Raw genomic sequence first — 25,442 nt, 5'->3', positions numbered from 1 at the left:
GAGCAATCTATTGGAAAGGGACTACATTCACACTTGGGATGAAGCTGGAATATTAAATTAGCTCCCAGATTTACCTTTCAAACCATAAGGGCCACAATGCCAATGGTGAAAACTGTCTGCAGCCTTGGTGTCACATTTGACCGTGAGATCGGCTCTTGACCACATATCCACGCCATCACTAACAACACCCATTTCCACTTAGGTAACATTGCCTTGCTCGGCTGCTGAAACCCTCATCTCGAAATCGGACTACTCCAGTGCACAGCAGGCTAGCCTCCCACATTCTACCCTCCATAAACTGAGGGGGTCACTGCCCGTGTCTTTTTTATAGAAATAAATTTAGAGTACCCAATTCATTTTTACCAATTAAGGGGCAATTTAGCGTGACCAATCCACCTCGCCTGCACATCTTTGGGTTGTGGGGGCAAAACTCACAGGGAGTGTGTGCAAACTCCACACAGACAATATCCCAGAGCCGGGATCGAACCTGGGACCTCGGCGCCATAAGGCAGCAGCACTAACCACTGCGCCACCGTGCTGCCCCACTGCCTGTGTCTTGATTTGTACCAAGTCCTGTTAATGTCATCCCATTGCTTGCTGTCCTATACTGGCGCCCAGTTAAACGATGCTTTAACTTCTAAGATTCTCAACCTCATTTTACTAACCCTCCAAGGCCTCGCCCCTGTCATCTCCTTCAGCTCTGGAAGCTCAGATGTATCTGCACTTTTCCCCCCGTTTGACCAGTTGAGCTCCCCTGATTTTAAATCGCTCCACAAATGATACGAGGCTACCAACAGACGACAACATTGCAATTTCCTCCCTAAACCTCTCGGCCTTTCTTTCTCCAGTTAAATATCCATCTTACAACCTTTTTGACCAGACTTTCTGCCCCACTGCCTCAAGTGCGAATTGTGTTTCTAGAAAGCTCCTGTGAAGCGGGTTGGGAGGTTGTAATGCATATACACAAGTCGAAATAATTACTTTAAGCAGCATGCCCTTCCCTTCCTCCTCTTCATTTTCTACTCAACAGGTTTCACAGGCCACTGCCCAAGATCTGAAATTCGAGGAATGGGAAATTGAGGACATCGGCACGCGATCACAAGCTTTGCTCAAGTTTCCTGGGTATGTGAAGTTGGAACTCAATAAATTCCAATGGATTAAAGTTTTTTTAAAAACTGCTTGCCGCCAAGCAGGACAGCTACGTGGCTAATCTGCTAAACCTGACCACCAAAGAGAAATCCAATTTTATTTTGCTTCTGCCTGTCAGGCACCAAAGTGGGCAAAGAGCAGCCATTAAAAAACAGGCAGTGTCGCTGTTGCACACAGTTTATTCAACAATATGGTAAATAAGAAAAAAATCAATTGTAGCAGTCTATACAGTGATCCAAAGTTCATATTTATAAGTAATTATCAATAAATTGCATGATTTACACGTTTCAGGATAGGATTTTTTCTTTTTCTGTTTGCCCATTTTTCAAGTTTTACACAAAAGTCTGAAAGAGGAAAAACCAAGGGATGTGTTCAATAAAATCAGTCACGCAGTCTTTTTTTAAAGAATCCTTCGATAGTCGCACCAAAAAAAATAAAACAAACAGTAAATATTCACCATTAAATTGAAAAACCCCACAATATTCTACATCCGCAGGACGTTTTGGCAGCTGCCAGTTTGTGCAATAGTCTCTCGCTCTACCTGTACAAATTATTAATACTTCGAAATTTCTGCTCAAACCCTTGTAAAGAAGTGGAATTTTTTTTTTTTTTTTAAAGGGAAGAAGGGGGATACACAAGGAGGTATCGCAATCCTTTTGCTGTCAAAAAAAAACGGATGTATACTGTAGCACAGGCTGTTTTTTTTCTCTTTTGTGAAATGCTTTGCGTTAATGAACAAATGCATACAAGATTGTTTTGAAGTTAGAAAATAAAAATATGAATTCAACTGTCCTTCGCTTAAAAAATGTGGGTATGGGCTATCGGCAATTGAAACAACAGAACAGGAAAACGAAAAAAAAAAAGGGGACCGGCTGTTCACCAGTCATAACAAAAAATATATTCTTTGTATAATATCATCCCTCAGTTTATTTTCTCAATAAATTGCAGTTCAATGAATTCTGGGAAAATAGTCCTCCCTAGAAATTTCAAAATTGTTTTTCAGTACAAAAAACCCTAAGTAAAGACGAAAAATGAGAATTTGCTCCCAAAATGCTACAAGATGTCTAGTGTATTGTGATTAATGTTTGTGCCTGTTAAGTCCGGGTTGTCAGAACCCAAGCCAAGGTCACTGGCACCGTGTAAGCCTGCCATTCCAGGGTTAGCAAGTTGAGAAAGCATTGCACTCTGGTCCGGAGCAGCAAAGTGTCCTTGATCCATGGGGTTTCCCTGGGCAGCTACCATTCCCGGATGTGGGGAGTTAGTCTGTGGCGAGACGTGGTGGGGAGACGGTTGAGGTTGCATCCTGGGCGACGGGCTGGAATGAGGTGGCTGGGACTGCGGGCGTGGCGACGGCACGGGCTGCGGGGACCGCACCTGGTTGCTGAGGGAGGATGGGTGCTGGCCCTGGAGGTGAGGTGACTGCGCCTGGCCAGGGAGCATGTGCTGCTGTGGACTCATGGAGTTGGACTGAGCCGGAGAACCCATCTGCTGCTGGATAAGTCGCTGTTGGAGAGTCTGAAGGCTGGAACTGCCCTCTGCCCCCATTGCCGCTTGCGGAAGCTGGTTCATCTGCCCCATCGGCTGACCCACTTGACCCATGGTTCCCTGCTGCATGGGCATGTGATGCTGCATCCTCTGTTGCTGCTGCTGCTGCATGACATAACCAGCTCCTTGAGGTTGCTGAAACTGGCTGGCCATTCCAGCACCCATGCTCGGGTTTGGCTGCTGCTGCTGCTGCTGCTGCTGTTTCTGCTGCTGTTGCATGAACTGGCGCCGCATCAAAAGTTCCCTAAAGTGGTTGTTCATGGGGTGGCTCATGTTCATGGGCTGCCCCTGTGCATTTAACCCAGCCATGCTTTGTTGCTGCTGCTGTGGCTGCTGAGGCATGTTGGGCCGTTGAACGACAGGCTGCATGGGGCTCATGTTCTGCATGCCTGGGGTGCCATGCATGCCCTGCTGCCCCTGAAGAGCAGGCTGAGGCTGCATTCCTGGCTGTGGTTGCATTCCTGGCTGTCCCTGCATACCTGGCTGACCTTGGCCTCCTTGATACCTGGCCGCCCTTTGCTTGATGAAGGCAGCCATGAGCTGGGGGTTGGAGCGGAGGATAGCTAGCACTTGCTGCTGCTGCATAGGGGAGCTTGGAGACCGGAGTGTCCGCAGTAAGTCCTGCAGGGCTCCTTGGGGAATGGCACCTCTGTTCGGCTGAGGCACTCCTGATGTAACTTGGCACATGGGCGGTGGTGGTTGGGGCTGCATGTTAATTTGCAGGGCTTGCTGCATGACGGGTCTCTGCAAGCTCTGGGGATGTTGCTGAGTCTGGGCCATTGCAGCTTGTCCCCACTGTGCCTGCTGCATGCTGGTTGGCCCCATTCCCTGCTCCGTGTGAGTGGGGCCTCTCTGCGACTGCTGTGGGTTAATGTTCATTCCAGGCATTTGATTGATGGGTGATATATGGGGATTCATTACTGCAGACCGCTGGAAAGACTGCTGCTGTGCCATCAGCCGCTGGGCGTCCGCTGCTCTTTGAATCTGCATGGCAATTTCCACAGCAGCCGGTGGCGGCGGGGGCTGAGCCGGCGGTGCCACTTGGGCAGCAGATACCACCTGTCCAGTTGGCTTCCCTTGCGGTATAGAGGCCTGTGGCTGACTTCTTGCCATATTGCTGTAGGAAGGCATGTTGGTCGGGGGCGGAGGCTGTGGCTGGGGCTGTGGTGGAGCTGGGGGTGGAGGCTGAGGGGTCTGTGGGGTGCTCGGCTGTTGGCCTGTTGGAGTAGTGGGCGCAGTGCCACTTGGAGACGGCAGACTTTGCTGTCCTACCCCGCCTCGCTGCATTGTGGCCATCCTCCTGCGTAGCATCTGGGCCTGCTGCAGGCGGTGCTGTAGCTGTTGCTGACGAAGCTTGTGCTTGATGTTGAGACAGAACGGCACAGGACACTTAGTTTCTTGGCAGTGCTTAGCATGGTAGCAACAAAGCGCAATAAGCTGCTTGCATATCGGGCAGCCACCATTGGTCTTGCGTTTGCAGCCCTTGGTGTGCTGGACGACCCTCTTCATCTTCTGGCAGGAAGGCAGAGAACAGTTGGCATTGCGGCACTGGCAAGCATGGACCAGTGACTGAATGCAGCGCTGGATGCTGAGGCGCCGTGAATCTCCAGTGCTGGTTTCGGACCCTTGTGTGTTACTCTCATCGTCCAGACCAAGGCCGAGTTTCTCCATCTTGTGTTCATGGCCCTTAGTGTTAAAGCAGTTGACACAGAGGTCATAATCCTAGAGAAAAAAAACAAATTGAGAAAAAATTAGTTCAACACTTACCAAAACCCCAACAGTCACTTGGCAAAGTTGCTATCTTAGCACGTTTAGTGATTCATTCTGAGCATTTTATAAATTTATACAATAGGGCTGGAAAGGGTTAAAATGGATAGACCGGTTGCATAAACTTGGTTTGCATTCCTTTGAGATTAGAAGGCTGGATGGTGATCTAATTAAGGTGTCTGAAATGATTCCACAGTGGAGATACAGAGAGGCTATTTTTAAAGTTTAAGGTTTCCACAGGAAATAAATAAGAGCTAGGCCCTTCAGGAGTGAAATCAGGCAGGTTTTTTCCCCGTACGGAGGTTAACAGATAATTAGATCATGTTATCAAGGAACATAGAAGCTGAGGTACAGAACAGCCATGTTCAAACTGATGGCAGAACTGTCTCGGGGCTATGGCCTACCCCTGTAGTTTTTTGTGCTCTCGAATGGCTCAAGTTAGTAAATGCATAGCCAACTAGACCAAGCGGTAAAAGGTCAATCTCTGGTCTATTCGGAGTTAATTAACCAGACAATACAATTGAGTAAATAAGCTGTCCATAGACCCCGCTATAACCCTCTCGCCTATTACAAATAAGCTTGTACTCAAGAGTCCTTCATATATGAATTGAAAAGGCTGCAGTACATGATTTTATACTTTGCATTGGTCTGGAATGACAAACTTTAGATTAACACGTACCTCACAGACAGTGCAGTGCCACCTGGTCTCCACATGGTGCTTGCACTCATTGCATGTATATACAAAGCGATCCTGGCCCTGATTGTGAAGTTCCACCAGCATGCACATGGTTGACCACTTGGCCCGCCTCAGTGATGAGAACTCCATGTGTTTGTCCCTCGCCAGCGTGAGAAAGGCATCACGCCCATCCATCAGGTCACACGCGATGAGTGGATCCTGATCTAGGATGGTCGGCAGTGAGTTCGAGTTAGGACCTGCAATCAGACGGATCACAAAAAACACCTGCAAAAGCAAAATTCAAACAATTAAAATTTGATCAAATACAATTCACAAGTTGTTTTTACATTTGCGGATTGCTTCAAACACCCAAATACAAATCTTCATTTTCCAATATCCTCTGAATCTTTTAAAAAACGAATTGTTCAGGGGATGTGGGCGTCACACAGCATATATTGCCCATCCCCAATTGTCCTCTAACTCAACTGAGTGGCTTACTAGGCCATTTCAGAGGGCATTTAAGAGTCCGGAATCATATGTAGATTTCCTTCTGTAACTGACATTAGTGAACCAGATGAGTTTTTATGACAATCGCCCTTGCCTTCCTCGTGCACATGGCACCAGGTGGCGCATTCACAAATTAAATTAAAGCGCCTATACTTCCTCAGGAAACTAAGGAAATTTGGCAAGTCCACATTAACTCTGACCAACTTTTACAGATGCACCATAGAAAGCATCCCATCTGGCTGCATCACAGCCTGGTACGGCAACTGCTCGGCCCAAGACCACATGAAACTTCAGAGAGTCGTGAACATCGCCCAGTCCATCACACAAACCTGCCTCCCATCCGTTGACTCCATCTACACCTCCCGCTGCCTGGGGAAAGTGGGCAGCATAATCAAAGACCCCGCCCACCGGGCTTACTCACTCTTCCAACTTCTTCCATCGGGCAGGAGATACAGAAGTCTGAGAACACGCACGAACAGACTCAAAAACAGCTTCTTCCCCGCTGATACCAGACTCCTAAACGACCCGCTCATGGGCTGACCGCATTAACACTACATGTTATGCCTGTATGCTTCATCCGATGCCGGAGTATATATAGTTACATTGTGTCCCTTGTGTTGCCCTATTATGTATTTTCTTTTATTCCCTTTTCTTCCCATGTACTTAATGATCTGTTGAGCTGCTCGCAGAAAAAGACGTTTCACTGTACCTCGGTACACGTGACAATAAACAAATCCAATCCAATTCTGCTTCAATAAAACTTTGGTGAACTTTGGGATTTATTTTATGACTAGGCATGCAAAGATACCACAAATTAATATCTGGAGGAAGGGGAAAAATGTCTTAAATTGCACAAACGATGCAGCACATGCCACAGCCTGCGCTCCATGGAGCACATATTTATCCACAATTTTTCCGTTGAGTTTGACTGTGCTGTCAAGGTTATTTAGCAGATCTGGTGGGGGTCAGAGCAGCAACTGCAGGAACCAAACAGCAACGGGAAGGGGGTGGAAGAGAGAGAGGGGGAGTTGATCAGTAATTACCCGGAACAGACTAAAGAGAAAATTGTACCTCCTTGTGTTTTTCCATGGTGGCATAAAGTTTCTGTGAGAGGTCGTTGGACACGTTGGGCATCCCTGGTTTCTTCTTGTTTCCTCGGCTCAGGCTGCTCTTATTCTTACTCGTTTTCTTGTTATTCTTTTTCTTTGCATTTTTGCTGTCTCCCTTCTTTCCCTGAAAAGATCCGTGCAAATTTACCAGTTACAGCAATACTTCAAAGTATGTGTCTTACTCTCAAAGAGTTACATTAAACTCAATTCCACTAAGACCAAACGTGTCTCAACCCGATAGGAGCAAGTCCAGGGTGGGAGTGCAACGATCCAAGAAACTGGCAAATCAGCTGGGGGGCTTGCACATCCATCGCTGCTTTCGAAGTGATGTTGCAAATTCAGGAAATCCTGGTTAGATCAGTACATTTGAGAGTTATGCCTTCAAATTGCTAACAGCTGTTGCGAGAGCTGGGTTTGAAGAACACGGTAGGGGAGGGGAGCAGAATGCAGCAAGTGCTTGTGTTTTTAGAAGGAGAGAGGGAGCAATTCAATTATTTTTGCTGCACTCTCACACGGTGACACCTCCATTTTGGAAAACATCGGAAAAAAGAATCATCACAATTAGTTAGGCTTGAGTGAATAAACATGTTACTTTCACATTCTGAACACAAGGGAGTTGCCCCAAGTGTTTTGTTTCATGTTGCTGATGCTGTGTTGCAAGAAATATGACAAATTAAACATTTTTATACAGGCTCTTATTTTGCCTATGCAGGCTCAGAAATCATCAGAAAATTATCAATTAGGTAGATACTTCCTGAGAACTGGGGGTGTCTTTCAGTCATAAATGGACCAAATCAGTAATCATACAGTACAATGTAATGAATGTAATGCTCAAAGCATCCTTTCTCAGTATCCTGTCCAGTGCAAGTTTAGTTTAAGACAGGTAAACTAAACCTCTCCCCAAGTTGGCAGGAGGGGGAGCATGGGTCAATGATTTTAAAGTGCTCTCGAGCTTGTTTTTACTCAAGTTTTGCTAATTGTTTATTTGAATTTAATGGTGGTGGGCTGGGATTCCCAGTGCTTGGGAGATCCAGTTGGGAGGGCAGCAGGGGCTGCCAGATCGAGCAGTGCTGGTAGGCCAAGAGGGATGCTTCTCCTGCCTCTCCCTGTGATCCCTCGCTCCCACCTGGCACCACCATCAACATGTCCTCCCTCAACCCTGTTCCAATTTCCTGGGACCATTCATGGCTGCTGCCTTGTACAGCCAGCTTACCCACCTGGCAGCTGTCAGTATCTTGACCTAGGTGGTTGCTGGGCAGGAAATGGAGTAAAAATAATTCTAATAAAGTCCTGCCTGGTGTTCCCAAGTTTCACGGTTGCTAACCTGGCAACTATTCTGGGCCCCAGTATCTCCAGCAACAGCACAATCTTTTGCATCACAAATCAAGATATATTCAAATCCAAAACATGATTGGAATTAGTAAACAGTGCAAAGCAAGAATTTTAGGGGTTTAAGTAGTATTGGACAGGCTTATTGGACAATACATCATTCTACTGTTCTCAAGTCTACCTACACTCAATTTCTAGTTTATTCAATAAATGTGTCAAACTATAGAATGCCCAATGCTTATAAGATTGGCATTTAGAGGAATAGAACCGTACAGGTATAAAAAAAAGTTAATGAAACACTGAGGAACTCCCCACGGTCACCAGACTCCTAAATGACCCTCTTACGGACTGACCTCATTAACACTACACCCTGTATGCTTCATCCGATGCCAGTGCTTATGTAGTTACATTGTATATGTTGTGTTGCCCTATTATGTATTTTCTTTTATTCCCTTTTCTTCTCATGTACTTAATGATCTGTTGAGCTGCTCGCAGAACAATACTTTTCACTGTACCTCGGTACACGTGACAATAAACAAATCCAATCCAATCCAATTCTGTTCCTCAATAACCATGGAGCATTGAACTTTGGTTATGAACTACTAACATATGGGTGCTTCAGTTCTAACCACCTTATGTCCTCGATGGAGCTTGTTCGCTGCACTGTTATTACAGGATTTAGGAGAATAAATACAACATCTTCAGACTGGTTCCAGGGTGCAGGAGAGAAGTGGACCCATGCTGGAAATGGAGCAGGGAATGAAAGCCAGAAGGAAATGAGGTGATGAATCCTTACTCTCCCTCACATTGTGCACTGCAGGGTAGGAAGATTGGCCACGCTAAATTGCCCCTTAATTGGAATTAAAAAAGAATTGTGTACTCTAAATTTATAGAAAAAAAATGATACTAAAGGCTATGACGGGGGAAGCTTGGTGGTGAAGGGGTAGATAGGGAAAAAAAATGGAAGAATAGGAGAGAATGAGAGTGAAGAGCAAAATGGTGAGGCAAAGGAAGGTGGAAAGATGGGAAAAAGGAGAGAGAAAAAAAGAGTGAAGCACAGCATCAAGAAGAAGAGATAAAAGAACGGAAAAAGCACCAAACTATGACATTGATAATAAAGAGTATGAAAGAAATTGAACAGAGTGACTAAACGTGGCAGCAGATAGGATGGGACAGTGACAATGGTAACCAGCTGCAGATAGTGAAGGCAGGAGCATATGAGACAAAGAAATAATGAGAAGCAAGCACAAGAGAGTGCAAGAATGGGAGGTAGAAAGAGAGAGGTACACAAACACACCAGGTTAGGAACACCAGATATCCTGCAAATCAACATAAACAATGGCTCAAAAACTCCGTTAGACTGTAAGAATTACAGATTTCGTCCATTTTTATTGTAGACACAAGAGGTGGAAAGAGAAAGATGAACAGAAAAAGCAGATGGAGAAGCAAAACTTAACGCTAAAAATATTTTTGAGTGCATTAGAACCTTAGATGAGAAAAATAGACTTTAGGGATTTCAATGGGCCAACATCTGGCAGGTCATTTAGAAGAGGCAAATGCCATGTTATTTACATACATCAAGCTGAAGGTAAATGTACATACTACACACGGCTTAAGATTGCTGAGTGGGAGAAAATCTAGGTGTCATAGGACATGAATCCCTGAAGGTCTACGATCACCGCGGCAAAGTACCAGGATGCACGGTCAGGACAAGCAATACAAATAATAAAAGAATATAATCTTTGCACAAGACCTCCATTGGGCTTGGTTTAGAACAGTGTTCAGTTTTGGTCCTCTCACAAGGGCCCAGGTTTGATCCAGGCCTTTAAAATACTGAAAAGATTAGATTTGATTAAATGTGGTACCTTTATTCAGGAAGGGAGGAATGGATAAATCAGGAGACTACAGGCAAGTCAGTCTAACCTCAGTGATGCGGAAACTATTGGAAACAATTCTGAGAGACATAATTCATCTGCATTTGGAGGGGCAGGAATTAATCAAAACAGTCAACATGGTTTTGTTAAGGGGACGTCATGTCTGACCAACCTGATTGAATTACTTGAAGAGGTGACCAGGTGTGAATTGAGGGCAACGCATTTGACATCATCTTCTTGGACTTCAGCAAGGTTTTTGATAAGGTCTCATTTGGGAGACAGATAGCGAAGGGGTCCAATTGGGATCCAATGAAATTTGACAAATTGGATTCAGAATTGGCTGAGTGGCAGGGAGCAGAGGGTGATGGTCAAGCAGTGTTTTTCTGACTGGAAGCCCAAGTTCAGTGGGGTCCCACAGGGGTCAATGTTGGGGTTTAGAGAAATAATTTAGATAGGAGTGTAGGAGGGTTGATCAGTAAGTTTGTGGATGATACGAAAATTGGTGGGGTGGTAAATAGCAAGGAAAATAAGGCAAGGGACTAGATGATGAATGACGGGACCCTGGGAAGCACCGAGGATCAGAGGAACCTTGGTGTGCATCTACACTGGTGCCTTAAGGTAGCAGAGCTGGTGGAGTATTGGGAGCAGTTCTGGAATCCACATTACAGGAGGGATGTGATGGCCACTGGAAAGGGTGCAGAGGAGATTCACCAGGATGTTGCCTGGGCTGCAGAGTGTTAGTTATGAAGGGAGATTGGATAAACTGGGATTATTTTTCTTGGAACAGAGGAGATTGAGGGGGAACATGATTGAGATGGATAAGATTATGAAGGGGCACAGGTAGAGTAGACAGGAAGAAACGTTTCCCCTTGGTGTAGGGATCAGTGACCAGGGGGCAGAGATTTAAGGTAAGGGACGGGAGGTTTAGAGGGGATGTGAGGAAAAACCTTTTCACCCAGAGGGTGCTGGGAGTCTGGAACTCGCTGCCTGGAGGCTGGTGGAGGCAGAGACCCTCAGAACATTTAAGAAGTATTTAGATGTACACCGGAGATGCCACGGCAGACAAGGCTATAGGCCAAGCGCTGGGAAATGGGAGTAGAATTGTTTGGTGGTTGTTTTTGACTGGCGCAGACACAATAGACCTCTGTGGCTTTAGGTAGTTAGGCTAATTAATAGCTCAAGAACATTGGCAGAGTTCAGTCACAAAACACTGTTGCCCTTTCAACTATTGGCATAGGAGCACTAAAAGAGGATCAGGAAAATAAAAAGCAGACCAAAAAAACAACCAACATTCTTAACAGACAGCCTCGACCAGAAAAGTAAACCAGGGAAAGCTGTGTGCATCGCAAACCGAAAATAAAACAAATGATCTGAAAAGCATTACACCTCCTTTGAGAGGGATTACTTGAATAACTAACTTGCTGTGTAGAGGGCAGCATTTTGTGTTTTTTGTTTAAGAAAGAACTTTTAGGAATGGGAAAAGTTTGCGGTGACCAGAAAGCTTTTTCATGCAATTAGACATGGGGAGAATGTGTAAAATCCACACGGACAGTGACCCGGGGCCGGGATTGAACCCGGGTCCTCGGCCCCGTGAGGCAGCAATGCTAACCACTTATTTGGTGCCTTTTCTTTTCCAAGGCAATAGTCCAAAAATTGGCTTTTGCTCAAATGAATCAGCTGGTATTACAAATCATCTTTCTTTCTTACCCATGCGCCTTTTCAAAAGACCAAGTCTGGCAACTTGTTCAGACAAGGGGAAAATGTATTTCAAATAATAAACTCCTTGGTGCCACCAAATACCGAATAGGAAAATATAATAGCGGAGATTAGATATATTTCGGAGAGTAGCTGTACTGTATTGCTTGTATTGCTCACAGTGAGTGCTCAAAGTAGAAAGTGCTCCATTCCTCACCATTAACATGCCCTACCTTGAGAGGACTTCCTGTTGCGGCTATGCGGAGCTAAGCCGCACGAATCGGCAGCTCCCACGAAGACGGACTTTCGGGCTCGATAGAAGAGCCCCAACGGGATTTTTTACACAGCCAAACCGTGGGGAAGAGAGGAGAGAGGTCCCCCACTAACCTGTATGGACCGGACCCGCAGCAAAATGGCCAAAAAAAGGGCACTGGAGCAGCGGGAGAAGAAGGGTAAAATAAACAAAATGGCAGCGGCCGGGGACAAAGAAGAGATGCAAGAATTCATTAAGCGCTGCTTCGAGGAGCTGCACAAGGAGATGGTGGTGCCGATGCTGGCAATAATTGAAAGACTTGGGGCAACCCAGAAAGCCCACGAGGTGAAGATCCAGGACAAAGTGAGTGAGAATGAGGACGAGCTCTTGGGCCTGGCGGTGAGAGTGGAGCGACACGAGGCGCTACACAAGACGTGGACGGGAAGACTCGAAGACCTGGAGAACAGGTCGAGGAGAAACAATTTGAGGATCCTGGGTCTCCCAGAAGGAGTGGAGGGGGCCGACGCCGCGGCATATGCGGGCACGATGATCGGGGCGCTGATGGGCGCGGAGGCCCACCCGGGGTTGCTGGAGCTGGAAGGGGTGCACCGGGTGCTGGCGAGGAAGCCCAAAGCAAACGAGCCGCCAAGGGCGATGGTGGTGAGATTTCAACGGTTCACAGATAGAGAGTGGGTCCTGAAATGGGCCAAGAAGGAGCGGAGCAGCAAGTGGGACAATGCTGAGATTAGAATATACCCAGACTGGAGCACGGAGGTCGCTAAGCGGAGAGCGGGTTTCAACCGGGCCAAAGCGGTGCTGCATCGGAAAGGAGTGAAATTTGGAATGTTGCAGCCAGCACGACTGTGGGTCACATATAACGGCCAACACCACTACTTTGAAACGCCCGAAGAGGCGTGGACCTTTATATCAACTGAAAAGTTGGACTCTAATTGAGGGTTTGTGAGGGTGGGGGGCATTCGAGGGTTGAAGTATGATGGCGGTTGTATATAGGGGGGTAAGCACGCGCAGGGAAGGTTATATGGGCTGGGGACGAGAGACAAGGCCGCAACAGAAGCTGCGTCGGGGGGGCGGGGCAGGCTCTGGAAAGCACGGGGGTTTTCTCCCGCGTGCGGGAAGAAAGGTGGGAGGGGGAGCGTAGGAACACCTACTGATGGGGAGATTCCCACACCGGGGGGGGGGGGGGGGGTCAAAGGGATGGCGGGGGAAGCCGGGGTCAGCAGGCGTCAGCTGACTTACGGGAGTGATATGGGGGGAGCAAAAAAGCTAGACAGGGGTCTAACGGGGGGGAACAGGGTTGCTGCTGCACTGGCCGAAAGGGAATGGGACACAGAAGAGGTGGGCCAGGACGGAGGCGAGGGAGACGCGGACACGGGACTGGCCCAGAAAAGGAGATGGCTAGTCGGCGGGGGGAGAGCCCCTCCAATCCGGCTGATAACGTGGAACGTGAGGGGCCTGAACGGACCGGTGAAGAGGGCTCGAGTGTTCGCGCACTTGAAGGGACTGAAGGCAGACGTGGCTATGCTCCAAGAGACACACCTGAAGGTGGCGGACCAGGTTAGGTTAAGAAGGGGATGGGTAGGACAGGTATTTCACTCGGGACTGGACGCAAAAAACAGAGGGGTGGCAATTCTGGTGGGAAAACATGTGTCATTTGAGGCCAAGACTATCGTAGCGGACAATGGAGGGAGATACGTGATGGCGAGTGGCAGGTTGCAAGGGACGTGGGTGGTGTTGGTAAATGTATACGCCCCGAACTGGGATGATGCTGGATTTATGAAGCGCATGTTGGGGCGCATCCCGGACCTGGAGGTAGGAGGACTGATAATGGGAGGGGACTTTAATACAGTGCTGGACCCAGCACTGGACCGCTCCAGATCAAGAACGGGAAAAGAGGCCGGCGGCGGCCAGGGTGCTCAGGGGGTTTATGGACCAGATTGGGGGAGTGGACCCATGGAGGTTCGCAAGACCGCAGGCCAGGGAATTTTCTTTCTTCTCCCACATGCACAAGGCATACTCCCGGATAGATTTCTTTGTGCTGGGCAGGGCGCTCATCCAGAGGGTGGAGGGGACGGAGTATTCGGCCATAGCCGTGTCGGACCATGCCCCGCACTGGGTGGAAGTGGGGCTGGGAGAGGAGAGGGACCAACGCCCGCTGTGGCGGTTGGATGTGGGACTGTTGGCAGATGAGGTGGTGTGTGGTAAGGTAAGGGGGTGTATTGAAAGGTATTTGGAGGCCAACGACAACAGGGAGGTGCGAGTGGGGGTAGTATGGGAGGCGTTGAAGGCGGTGATCAGGGGAGAGCTAATCTCCATCAGGGCTCATAGGGAGAAGACAGAGGGTATGGAAAGGGAGAGGTTAGTGGGGGAGATTTTGCGAGTGGACAGGAGATACGCAGACGGCTCCAGACGGAGTTTGACCTGTTGACCACGGGGAAGGCAGAGGCACAGTGGAGGAAGGCGCAGGGGGCGACCTTCGAGTACGGGGAAAAGGCCAGTCGGATGCTGGCACACCAGCTCCGTGAGAGGGAAATAGGGGGAGTCAAAGATGGTGGGGGAGCTATGGTCCAGAGTGCAACGGAAATAAATAAGGTATTCAAGGTTTTTGTTTGTATTCCAGTGCCTCCCCATCGTGATCACCAAAGGCTTTTTCAAGAGAGTAGGTAGGAGTATTATGGGGTTTGTGTGGGCGAACAAAACCCTGAGGGTAAGGAGAGGGTTCCTGGAGTGCAGTAGGGACCGAGGAGGGCTGGCGCTGCCAAACCTAGGGAGCTACTACTGGGCAGCAAACGTGGCGATGATCCACAAGTGGGTTATGGAGGGAGAGGGGGCGGCATGGAAGAGGATGGAGATGGCGTCCTGCAAAGGAACGAGCTTGGGGGCGCTGGTGACGGCACTGTTGCCGCTCTCGCCATCAAAGTACACCACGAGCCCGGTGGTGGCGGCAACGTTAAGGATCTGGGGCCAGTGGAGACGGCATAGGGGTGCAGTGGGAGCCTCGGTGTGGTCCCCGATCAGGGGTAACCACCGGTTTGTCCCGGGGTAGATGGACGGGGGTTCCAGGGCTGGCACCGGGCGGGGATTAGAAGAATGGGGGACCTGTTCATCGACAGGACATTTGTGAGCCTAGGGGCACTAGAGGAGAAGTTTGAGCTACCCCCGGGAAATGCATTCAGATATATGCAGGCGAGGGCTTTTGTGAGGCGACAGGTCAGGGAATTCCCGCTGCTCCCGACACAGGAAATTCAAGACAGGGTGATCTCGGGTGTATGGGTCGGGGAGGGCAAGGTTTCGGCAATACACCAAGAGATGAAAGAAGAGGGGGAAGCGCTGGTAGAAGAGTTGAAGGGTAAATGGGAGGAGGAGCTGGGGGAGGAGATCGAGGAAGGTCTGTGGGCTGACGCCCTGGGTAGGGTCAATTCCTCCTCCTCATGTGCCAGGCTCAGCCTGATATGGTGGTTCACAGAGCGCACTTGACGGGGGCGAGGTTGAGTAGGTTCTTTGGGGTAGAGGACAGATGTGGAAGATGTGCAGGGAGTCCGGCGAACCATGTCCATATGTTTTGGTCATGCCCGGCACTGGAGGGGTTCTGGAGAGGAGTGGCGGGAGCAATATCTCAGGTGGTGAAAGTCCGGGTCAAGCCAAGTTGGGGGCTAGCAATATTTGGAGTAGTGGACGAGCCGGGAGTGCAGGAGGCGAAAGAGGCCGGCATTCTGGCCTTTGCGTCCCTGGTAGCCTGGCGAAGGATCTTGCTAATGTGGAAGGAGGCGAAGCCCCCTAGCGTGGAGGCCTGGACAAACGACATGGCTGGGTTCATAAAGTTGGAAAGGATTAAGTTTGCCTTAAGGGGGTCTGCACAGGGGTTCTACAGGCGGTGGCAACCGTTCTTAGACTACCTCACGGAGCGTTAGAGGAAGGTCGGTCAGCAGCAACAACCCTGGGGGGGGGGAGAAGAACGAGAGATTGTTTGAGGGGACGGACAAGCGGGGGATAACATGGAGGGTGGGGGAAACTGGCACGAACGGGCGAGAGCCAGTGTATAAAGCTCTGTAAATATATCATCTTACCATGTATATACCTTGCTCAGGGCGATTTTGCGTTATTTTGTTACGGGTGGGGCGGGCGGTTTATTGTTTGTAAGGGGAAAAAATTGTTTTGTTTTGTTCAAAAACTTTAATAAATATTTTTTTAAAAAATATTTTAAATTTTAAAATTTTGTCACCTTGTGACAAAAAATCCAAACCATCTGAAAGATACCTGTCAGTGTGTACATGTAAATATGCTTTACAGCTCAGTTAATGTAGCACAGAAACGAGGTTTGAAGAAAACTGGTTGCATTTAAGTTACTGAGCAACAAATTAGTTTAGGAGTGCCCATGGTTTTGGCCAAGGGTGGTATCATGACCGGTACACGCTTGGAGGGCCGAAGGGCCTGTTCTTGTGCTGTATTGTTCTTTTTCCTTAAATACAAACTATTTAGTCTTGATGCAGTAAACGTGCATTATTTATACAACAAAAGCTAGCAGGAAGAGAGAAGATCTAACACAGCAGAAGCGCAGAAACGATGGGCCGAATGCCTTCTGTGCTGTAAAAAGTGTCATCACCTCTTTCAGCAAATTAACAGGAAAAGACAGAAACCTGGCGAGTGAATTCAGTGATTATTCTGTGGACTGACTCTTTAACAGAAAAACACTGACCGATCCTAAAAGTTAGAACAATTTTTAGAATTTGCGCAATGGCATGCAGCATCTATAGGGGGTCTCTTCACCTTCTGGGTTTCTGATTTACTAGGTAGAACACAACCCAAAGATATAGCCATATCTGGTGACTTACATCAGTACTCTCACTAGAGGTGTTGTTTTCCTCCCTCTTGCGCTCCTCTTCTTCCTGCTCCAGCTCTTTGATGCTTTCCTCCAACACATTCGGCCAGAAATCACCCTCAAAGTACGGTAATTCCTTTGCGCTAGTCAACCTATCCTCTGTGGCCTGCTTAAATATATCCTGCAAGGGAGAAGCACATTATGAATGCGACCATCATTCAGTATATTGCTCAATGAGATCAATAGCTATTCTGTGATGTGTATAAAGGATGCAAACTATAATCGCAATAACTTCTAGTAAAACAGCATCATAATCACCAGACATTTTGGAATTGTTCCATTTTTGAAACATCGCAAGTCAAACGTGGAGGAACAACATCCATTTTACTCAAAGTAAAATTCAGTTACAAACAGTTCCTGTATTCGAACAAAAAAACGAGGCGTGGTACATTGGCGAGACCATGCAGACGCTGCAACAACGGATGAACGGACATCGCGCGACAATCGCCAGGCAGGAATGTTCCCTTCCAGTCGAGGAACACTTCAGCAGTCAAGGTCATTCAGCCTCTGATCTACAGGTAAGCGTTCTCCAAGGCGGCCTTTAGGACGCGCAACAACACAGAAGCACCGAGCAGAAGCTTATAGCCAAGTTCCGCACGCATGAGTACGGCCTCAACCGGGAACTTGGATTCATGTCGCATTACATTCACCCCCTACCATCTGGCTTGGGCTTGCAAAATCCTACCAACTGTCCTGGCTTGGGACAATTCACATCTCTTTAACCCGTGATTATCCCTCTCTCCAGTTGCTCGGTCTGGACCTGTAAAGACTTAATTACCTGCAGAGACTCGCATTCAAAGTATCATCTTGCATCATTGAATGTGTCTATATATGTGGTCACAGAACCCACCTCTTCATTCACCTGATGAAGGAGCTGCGCTCCGAAGGCTAGTGATTCGAAACAAACCTGTTGGACTTTAACTTGGTGTTGTAAGACTTCTTATTTAAAAAAACTCAAGTCATTGGTTTGTCATTTAACCTGTACAGCAAGTATCAAGTTCAATAAACTCTTTATTAAAGGATATCAACTCAATGATTAATGGTGCCAATTGTCCAGGAAAATAGTGATGACATGAAAATATCAGGGAAATCCAATAAAGTGGAATGTTTTCTGCTGGGTTTACTTTTTAAAAAACTGCTGGAAAATGCAGGATGCTTGAAGGCAGAGATAGTTTGGTTGCATAAGAGGGGGTGGGGCAGCTGGAGCAGAGTATGCCAGTGGTGGGAGCTAGGAGAGATTGCAACAAAGATGTGCTGGGCATGAGACAGAGGAAGCGTTTATGGCACGTCCCAAACACTCCTTTCAGGTGAAGCAACATTTCACCTGCACCTCCTTCGATTTGGTCTACTGTATTCGCTGCTCCCAATGACGTCTACACTGGAGAGACTAAACGCAGACTGGGTGACCACTTTGCAGAACACCTTCCCTCCCTCTGCAAGTATGGCCTCAACCTTCCTGTTACTTGCCATTTCAACTCGGCACCCTGTTTTCATAGCCACATGTCTGTCCTTGGCATGCTGCAATTTTTCCAGTGAAGCCCAACGCAAACTGGAGGAGCTGCACATCCTCTTCCGATTAAGCCCTTAGGACTCAACATTGAGTTCAACAACTTTAGACTGTGACCATTCTTCTCCACTGGGCCATCTGTTACTTGTTCCGTTTTGCTTTCACTGAGCATCGACTTTTGCTCTCCCATTAACAATTTCTGATATCTTACCTTCATGCCACTACTTGCACCTAGAGCCCTTCACACTGCCAAACTGCTGTCTCAAACCTACACATTTTTGTTGCAATCTTTCCTTGCTCCCACCATTCATTGACCGTCTCCTCTGCTCCACTCTCTCTTACACAGTATATAATCCATCACATTTCACCCACTCTTTAGCTCTGAAGTGTCAGAGTCGAAACGCTAACTGTTTTGCTCTTTACAGAACTGAGTTTATCCAGTATTGTCTGTTTTTGTGAGTGAAGTAAAGGCGTTTTGAACTAGGTGAAGTGAGTGATACTGGATATAGTAACCTTTGATTTGGTCAACTGTCCTTCCAGTTGACTTTATTGTTATTGATTTCATTGTTTAGTGAACATTTTATTTAAAATCATCACAAACCGTCTGGGACATCATTCTCTGGTTTCATATCTTTTCACACAATATATCAATTTGTAAATATGCAGTTCTGTGCAGTTGTTTCAAGTTGCCCTTCTGGGATTTGGAATAATTCAGCGTTTACCATAACCGTGCTCTTAACACAATGTTCCCTTAGCACATCAAATTTGAAGAGGCCAGCACACAACAAAAAATGGCTTACTGAGTGTAGCAGACGAGTAACCGGTCAGCTCCAGATCGTGTCTTTCAAATTTAATCTGAAAGAATCTCTGCATGTGCACCCTCCCGCCAGTCCTACTGCATTTCCAGAGCGCCATATGTGAACACGGTACCTCCGATTCAGATGTGGGGTTTGAATTCACAACAGTCTGGCTTCAAAGCAGAATGTTACCACTTGCACAAGGCTGATACCCAGAGTGGTGGTGTTGGGGAAGGCGGCATGTGTAAAGTATAAACACCAACACTGGCCTGTTGGGTTTGAGTTCAGTGCAGCGGATTCCACCTAATTTTACCCAGCTGATATAAATATTTTCAATTACTTAATTTTGTGCAATTTTTAAACAGTATGTGATTGAGTACAGCTACTTAATCGTGACAACTATCTGCACAAGAGTGACAGATCTGGACTAAAAATATAAATAATACATATATACTATATGTAATAATCATAATGTACAAAGACAATTTTGTTACCAAATCATGAAAAGACATTCAGTATTGACCACCAACATTACATTTTTCCTGGTGTACTATAGTTTTAAGGCAAAACCTATTCAGATCGATGTGTTGCTCTAGTTAATCTACATCCACAACTATTATTTCCTCAATCATTCTCTCATCTGAACCTTTGGTACAAATCGCCCCCAGAAAAACCTTTCATCCCAGCTGTGGCCAGGTCCATACACATCTTTCCTCTAAGCTGTGTTTGAATCACTCTTTCATTGAAACGCTCCTTTGCAAATTCATTAACACTTTTTCCCTCCTGGACCTTTTTGTAACCTTTGCCCACGGTCGACTACACCACTGTCCTCCGTTGTCCATTTGGTTCCACTCTTACCAGTCTAATTGTATTCAAGCTATCGTTATCAATAGCTTCTCTTTACACCAAAGTTTCATTAAGGTTTATCCTTGCTTACCTCTTTATCTGCCTCTTGGGTAATATCATTTGTAGATGGGAGGTCAAATTTCAAACGCACACCAATGACCTCTCTCAACTCTTCCACTGGCTCAGTTATCAGGCTGCATGGTCTGGCATGGCAGAAACTGCCTGAGCTCATCACTGACACCTCCTCCCTCTCAGGCCAGTCTCAGGCTAGGCCAGGTTCTTCACAACCGGAGTCAAATTCTACCCTATGCTAAGCTTCTGATTCCACTAACAGACTGGCTACTTTCACACCAATGACATTACCCACCTTTGCTTCTATCAGCTTGGCCGATGAAACCCTCATCCATGTCTTTGTCACCTAGCTTCATCTACTTCTCCATTTTCAGGGTTAACCTCCAAATCATTAGCCTCTTGTGAACTTTTTTAAAAAATTTAGAGTACTCAATTATTTTTTTCCAATTCAGGGAAAACTTTAGTGTGGCCAATCCACCTAGGTTGCACATCTTTGGGTTGTGGGGGTGAGACCCATGCAGACACGGGGAGAATGTGCAAACTCCACACAGGCAGTGACCTGGGGCCGGGAAGAACCCGGGTCCTCGGCGCCATAAGGCAGCAGTGCTAACCACTGCGCCACCGTGCCGCCCTATCCTCGGCAAACGTCAGCTCATCCAAAACTTAATAGCCTGCATCCAATCTTCCACTAATTCCAGCTCCTGTAATTTCATCCTTGATAAGAGGCCCAGTTCTTGTAACATCTTACATTTAGGATTCTCACCTGCATGTCTGAGTTCACCCCTCTCTACTTCTTCTCCAGCACAATGCCATTGGAACTGTTCGGTCTTTCGACTCTGGTATCTTATGCATCTCCCAATTTCCTGCACGCCAGTATGTGACATTGCAATAAATCATCAAAACTTCAATACATGGAAAAACATCTACCTCGCTCTTTCGTTAAGATCCAGCTTTGTGATGAAGTCTTTGTCCACCCCTCCTATATCTCGCATGCTTCTTTCCCAATGACTATACAGAGCCGTGGGGCATTTCAATGAGACACTGAATCTTAGTATTATAATAGTGAAGTCCATGCACAATACCTTATAATCATGAATTATTCGCTCCGACACTGCTTTGTCCAACATTTTCTTGTACCACTCCTGTAGCCTTTTGGGCTTAGGGATTTTCTGGTCCAGTGGATGGCAGTGAAAAATGTAATCATCACCTTCACTTGGTGGACATGCCCAAATATGCCCGGCTGTGTATCTGGGATGGAAATTTAAATGCAGTCAGCACAAAGTCGATTTACATTTCATTTCATACAGTCTTTTGTGCAGATGCACATAAAAATACAGGCCGAGGTTATAGGATGGAAATTTGGCTAACAGGAGTCGGTCTAAAGATACGCACTCCAGAGGTGTTCTTTCGGGACTCCTGGTCACTGCCTCTTTCAGGAAAACAACCTGAGGTGCACAATTTTATCCATCGAAATCGAAAAAATCATTAGCTATATTTACTTAACATACGCTTGATCAAAAGCTTCCCATCTCAAAGCAAAATAGCATATTCCTGTGGTTTGCATGCCACTCTCTCCTTAAATGAGCCACAACACATTAACGCGCGCAACAAAAATCAGATAGAGCAGAGTAAAATTAATTAAGGTGCAAGATAAGCTGTGCTTGGATATGAAGATGTTAAAACAAGCATTTGAGAACTTTAGTGATCACTGATCACACCCGCCTTCCCAAAGAGCATACTTACCCTAATTTTCTTACATATTCTAAATACCCAATCAGGATTTCGTGATAGACGGATGTTCTCAGACATCGAGGGCGGAAGAAATGTACGCTGTCGAGGTATGATATGTACACACGTCTACAACGGAAAAGGGATCATGTCAAATGCAGCAAAAAACATTCAATGTTAAATTTCCAGCAACCTTCCTTGCTGGTATTCCCAGCTCAACTTTTTGATATTCATAGCCATGAACATAAGTTGGCGCCTGTTGCATTATGTCCACAATAAATCTATAACCACACCAAGAAAGAAAACAATAGTCATTCAAAAAGTAAATTGCAGACTAGGAACAGACAATGGAAACATGATCCGGCCCAACAACCCCAGGCAAACATTCACCTGCATTCTAAACACCCAAAATATTCTTACTTTGCTGAAAAAAGTACTGACACTTCTTAACTATATAGTGCGGCTGGGAATAGAAAGGCAGACATCATTTTAAGAACATGGGCAAAGTTCATAAGCATATCCATCTCTTTTTCAGAGATCACCCTCATCCATTGCCTTGTTATTCCTCTTTGCAGAAACCCATCCAATTTTCTCTTGAACCTATTCACACCCTCTGCCTCAATCGTTTCCCATGATAATTTAATCCACAAACTAATTTGATTTGTCCCATCAACCCGATTTACTTATTTTTTAAACCTACGCCTCCTTTGCCATTACAAACTTGCCTGCATCGATTTGCCAATTCGTTTAAAAATCTTGAAAAACCCAGTCAGAAGCTTCCAGGTGCCCCCCACACTCTTCCCCCCCCCCCCAAAAATAAACTGAACAAGCTAATTAACTTAAATTATATATTTTTTACATTACATTTAGAGTACCCAATTATTTTTGTCCAATTAAGGGGCAATTTAGCGTGGCCAATCCACCTACTCTGCACATCTTTGGGTTGTGGGGGTGAAACCCACGCAGACACAGGGAGAATGTGCAAACTCCACACGAACAGTGACCTAGGGCTGGGATTGAACCAGGGTCCTCGGCGCTGTGAGGCAGCAGTGCTAACTACTGCGTCGCCCAACTTAAATTCTTGATGTTTGTCAGGAGACTGGTACCATTTCCCAGTACCTTCGATGGTGCCTGAAAGACAAGCTTCTTTTTCACCGTACAAAGCATCTGCTGCATATTGGGGTATTCGCTTGGAGTATCATAACTAACAATCATTGGGCTCACCTCTGATTGGGCGGAGGACAATCTGAACCGTACTCCTGCACGTGCATGCCGAAGAAACACACATCTACACCATCAATCTCTTCAAAGGCAAACAAAGCTTTTGTTCGATAAGGAAATGACTCTGCCATCTCTCCATTATCAACAAACCTATAAGGAAACACATTGAGTAACTAATGATTTCATGGACTACTTCTTCAAAGATGTAATATGTAACAAAGTGAAGTTAAATGTCACATGTGCATGGCAAGTTGAGTCCACCAAAAGGACTATCGTTTTGCAGCTCCCAGAGCACCTGGATGTTATTCAGAACCTACATTAGACAATATAGTTCCCAGTGACAGTTGAAACCTTTGGCAGAAGTTATTTTTTAAAAAAAGGTTTTTGATTCCAAACGTGTTCAACATGACTTTAACATCCAACAGAGTATACAGTTTGGACAGATTTCCCCATTTACTCCCCTCCCCCAAACTTCCACCGCCACCACGACAAACAGCTCCTCAAATATAGTCATGAACTTCCTCCATCGTATCTCAAAGCCCTCTTCACGACCCCCTTACGGCAAATTTGATTTTCTCCAACCTGAGAAACTCAAAGTCTCCCAACCAATGCCATGTCCCCCAGCGGGGCAGCTGACCTCCAATTCAAAAGTATCCATCGCTGGGCTATCAGAGAGATGAAAGCCACAACATCGGCCCCTTACCCCTCCAGCAGCTCCGTCCAGCACCTCCGACACCCCAAAGATCGCCACCATAAGGTCCGGCTTTATCTCAAACCCTACAGTCCTCGATAGGTTCCAAAACACCGCCTCCCAAAAGTTCTCCAACTCCTCACACCCTCAAAACATATGGGTATGGTTCCCCTGCCTCCTCCCACACCTCTCGCACCTGTCCACTACCTCCGGGAAAACCTACTCATCTGGGCCAGTGTCGTATGGACCCTGTGCACCACCTTAAATTGGATAAGAGGCATCCATGCACAGGAGGAGGTTGAGTTCACTTGGCGCACTACTTCGCACCAAAGCCCCCATCCAATCTCCCTCCCCAACTCCTCCTCCCACTTGATCCTTTTTATTAATGTCATGCCCTGCTATGTCCCCGATCCCCTTGTCAGAAGTTGGGTAAGGTGCCTACAAGGATAATATAACTACATTTTCTTAGATATTAAATCCTTCAATATTTTGAATGCAAGTATCACTTGCACATATGCATTACTAAAAGGCCAGACTGGTGAAGCCAAGTTAACTCTTGGGAACACAAATCCATATATTCAAACCAGAGTTAAGCATAACATTACCATGTCTTTGTTTTATTCTCTTCCTCGCATTAACGGCATATTTATGAATAAACAGCAAACAGTGGGTTTTGGACAGGCTGAGTGAGTGGGTACATGAATGGCAGATGCATTTGGTAGCTACAATAGGAAGGCAGATTATTATTTGAATGGGTGTAAATTGAGAGGTGGATACTCAGCGGGAACTTGGTGTCCTCGTGCATCAGTCGCTGAAAGTAAGCGCGCAGGTACAGCAGGCAGTAAAGAAGGCAAATGGTACATTGGTCATCATAGCGAGAGGAATGGAGTATAGGTATAGAGATGTTTTACTGTAATTGTGTAGGGCATTGGTGAGGCCACACCTGGAGTAGTGTGTGCAGATTTAGGGTCCTTATCTGAGGAAGGATGTTCTTGCTATGGAGGGAGTGCAGCGAAGGTTTACCAGGCTGATTCCTGGGATGGTGGGACTGCAATATGAGGAGGAACATAATCGGTTAGGATTATATTCATTGGAGTTTAAAAGAGTGAGAGGGGATCTCATAGAAACTTACAAAATTCTAACAGGATTAGACAGGGTAGATTCAGAAAGAATGTTCCCGATGGTGGGGGAGTGAGAGCTAGGGGTCATAGTTTGACGATAAACCTTTTAGGACTGAGGTGAGGAGAATCTTCTTCACCCAGAGAGTGGTGAATCTGTGGAATTCACTACCACAGAAAGTAGTTGAAGTGGGGCAGCACGGTAGCATTGTGGTTAGCACAATTGCTTCACAGCTCCAGGGTCCCAGGTTCGATTCCGGCTTGGGTCACTGTCTGTGCGGAGTCTGCACGTTCTCCCCGTGTGTGCGTGGGTTTCCTCCGGATGCTCCGGTTTCCTCCCACAGTCCAAAGATGTGCAGGTTAGGTGGATTGGCCATGAAAAATTGCCCAGTGTCCAAAATTGCCCTTAGTGATGTTTCTGGGGATAGGGTGGAGGTGTTGACCTTGTGTAGGGTGCTCTTTCCAAGAGCCGGTGCAGACTCAATGGGCCGAATGGCCTCCTTCTGCACTGTAAAATCTATGTAAACATTGTAATTTCAAGAAGGAATTAGATACAGCTCCTGGAGCTAAAGGGATGGATTGGGGGGGGGGGGGGGGGGAGGAGAGAGAGAGAGAGAGAGAGAGAGAGAGAGAGAGAGAGAGAGAGAGAGAGAGAGAGAGA

The 25,442-nt window shown here is 46.6% G+C and overlaps 1 protein-coding gene across 2 annotated transcripts in view; it reads right to left on the bottom strand.

The window, feature by feature from the left end:
* Nucleotides 1–1,310: 1,310 nt before the first annotated feature.
* Nucleotides 1,311–25,442, bottom strand: part of ep300b (E1A binding protein p300 b) — a 141,060-nt gene continuing 116,928 nt past the window's right edge. For both annotated transcript variants that reach the window (XM_072492009.1, XM_072492010.1), the window contains exons 25-31: nt 22,976–23,122; nt 21,767–21,880; nt 21,106–21,271; nt 16,755–16,922; nt 6,716–6,877; nt 5,141–5,422; nt 1,311–4,416 (exon numbers count right to left, since the gene is read on the bottom strand). In XM_072492009.1, the coding sequence (XP_072348110.1) occupies nt 2,203–4,416; nt 5,141–5,422; nt 6,716–6,877; nt 16,755–16,922; nt 21,106–21,271; nt 21,767–21,880; nt 22,976–23,122 (3,253 nt within the window). In that variant the 3' untranslated portion in view covers nt 1,311–2,202. The remainder of the gene's footprint in view (nt 4,417–5,140; nt 5,423–6,715; nt 6,878–16,754; nt 16,923–21,105; nt 21,272–21,766; nt 21,881–22,975; nt 23,123–25,442) is intronic.

Source organism: Scyliorhinus torazame, chromosome 29 (genome assembly GCF_047496885.1).
Source record: "Scyliorhinus torazame isolate Kashiwa2021f chromosome 29, sScyTor2.1, whole genome shotgun sequence".
Lineage (NCBI taxonomy): Eukaryota > Metazoa > Chordata > Chondrichthyes > Carcharhiniformes > Scyliorhinidae > Scyliorhinus > Scyliorhinus torazame.
The sequence above is the reverse complement of the archived record's forward strand: the minus strand, read 5'-3'. Positions and strand labels throughout refer to the sequence as shown.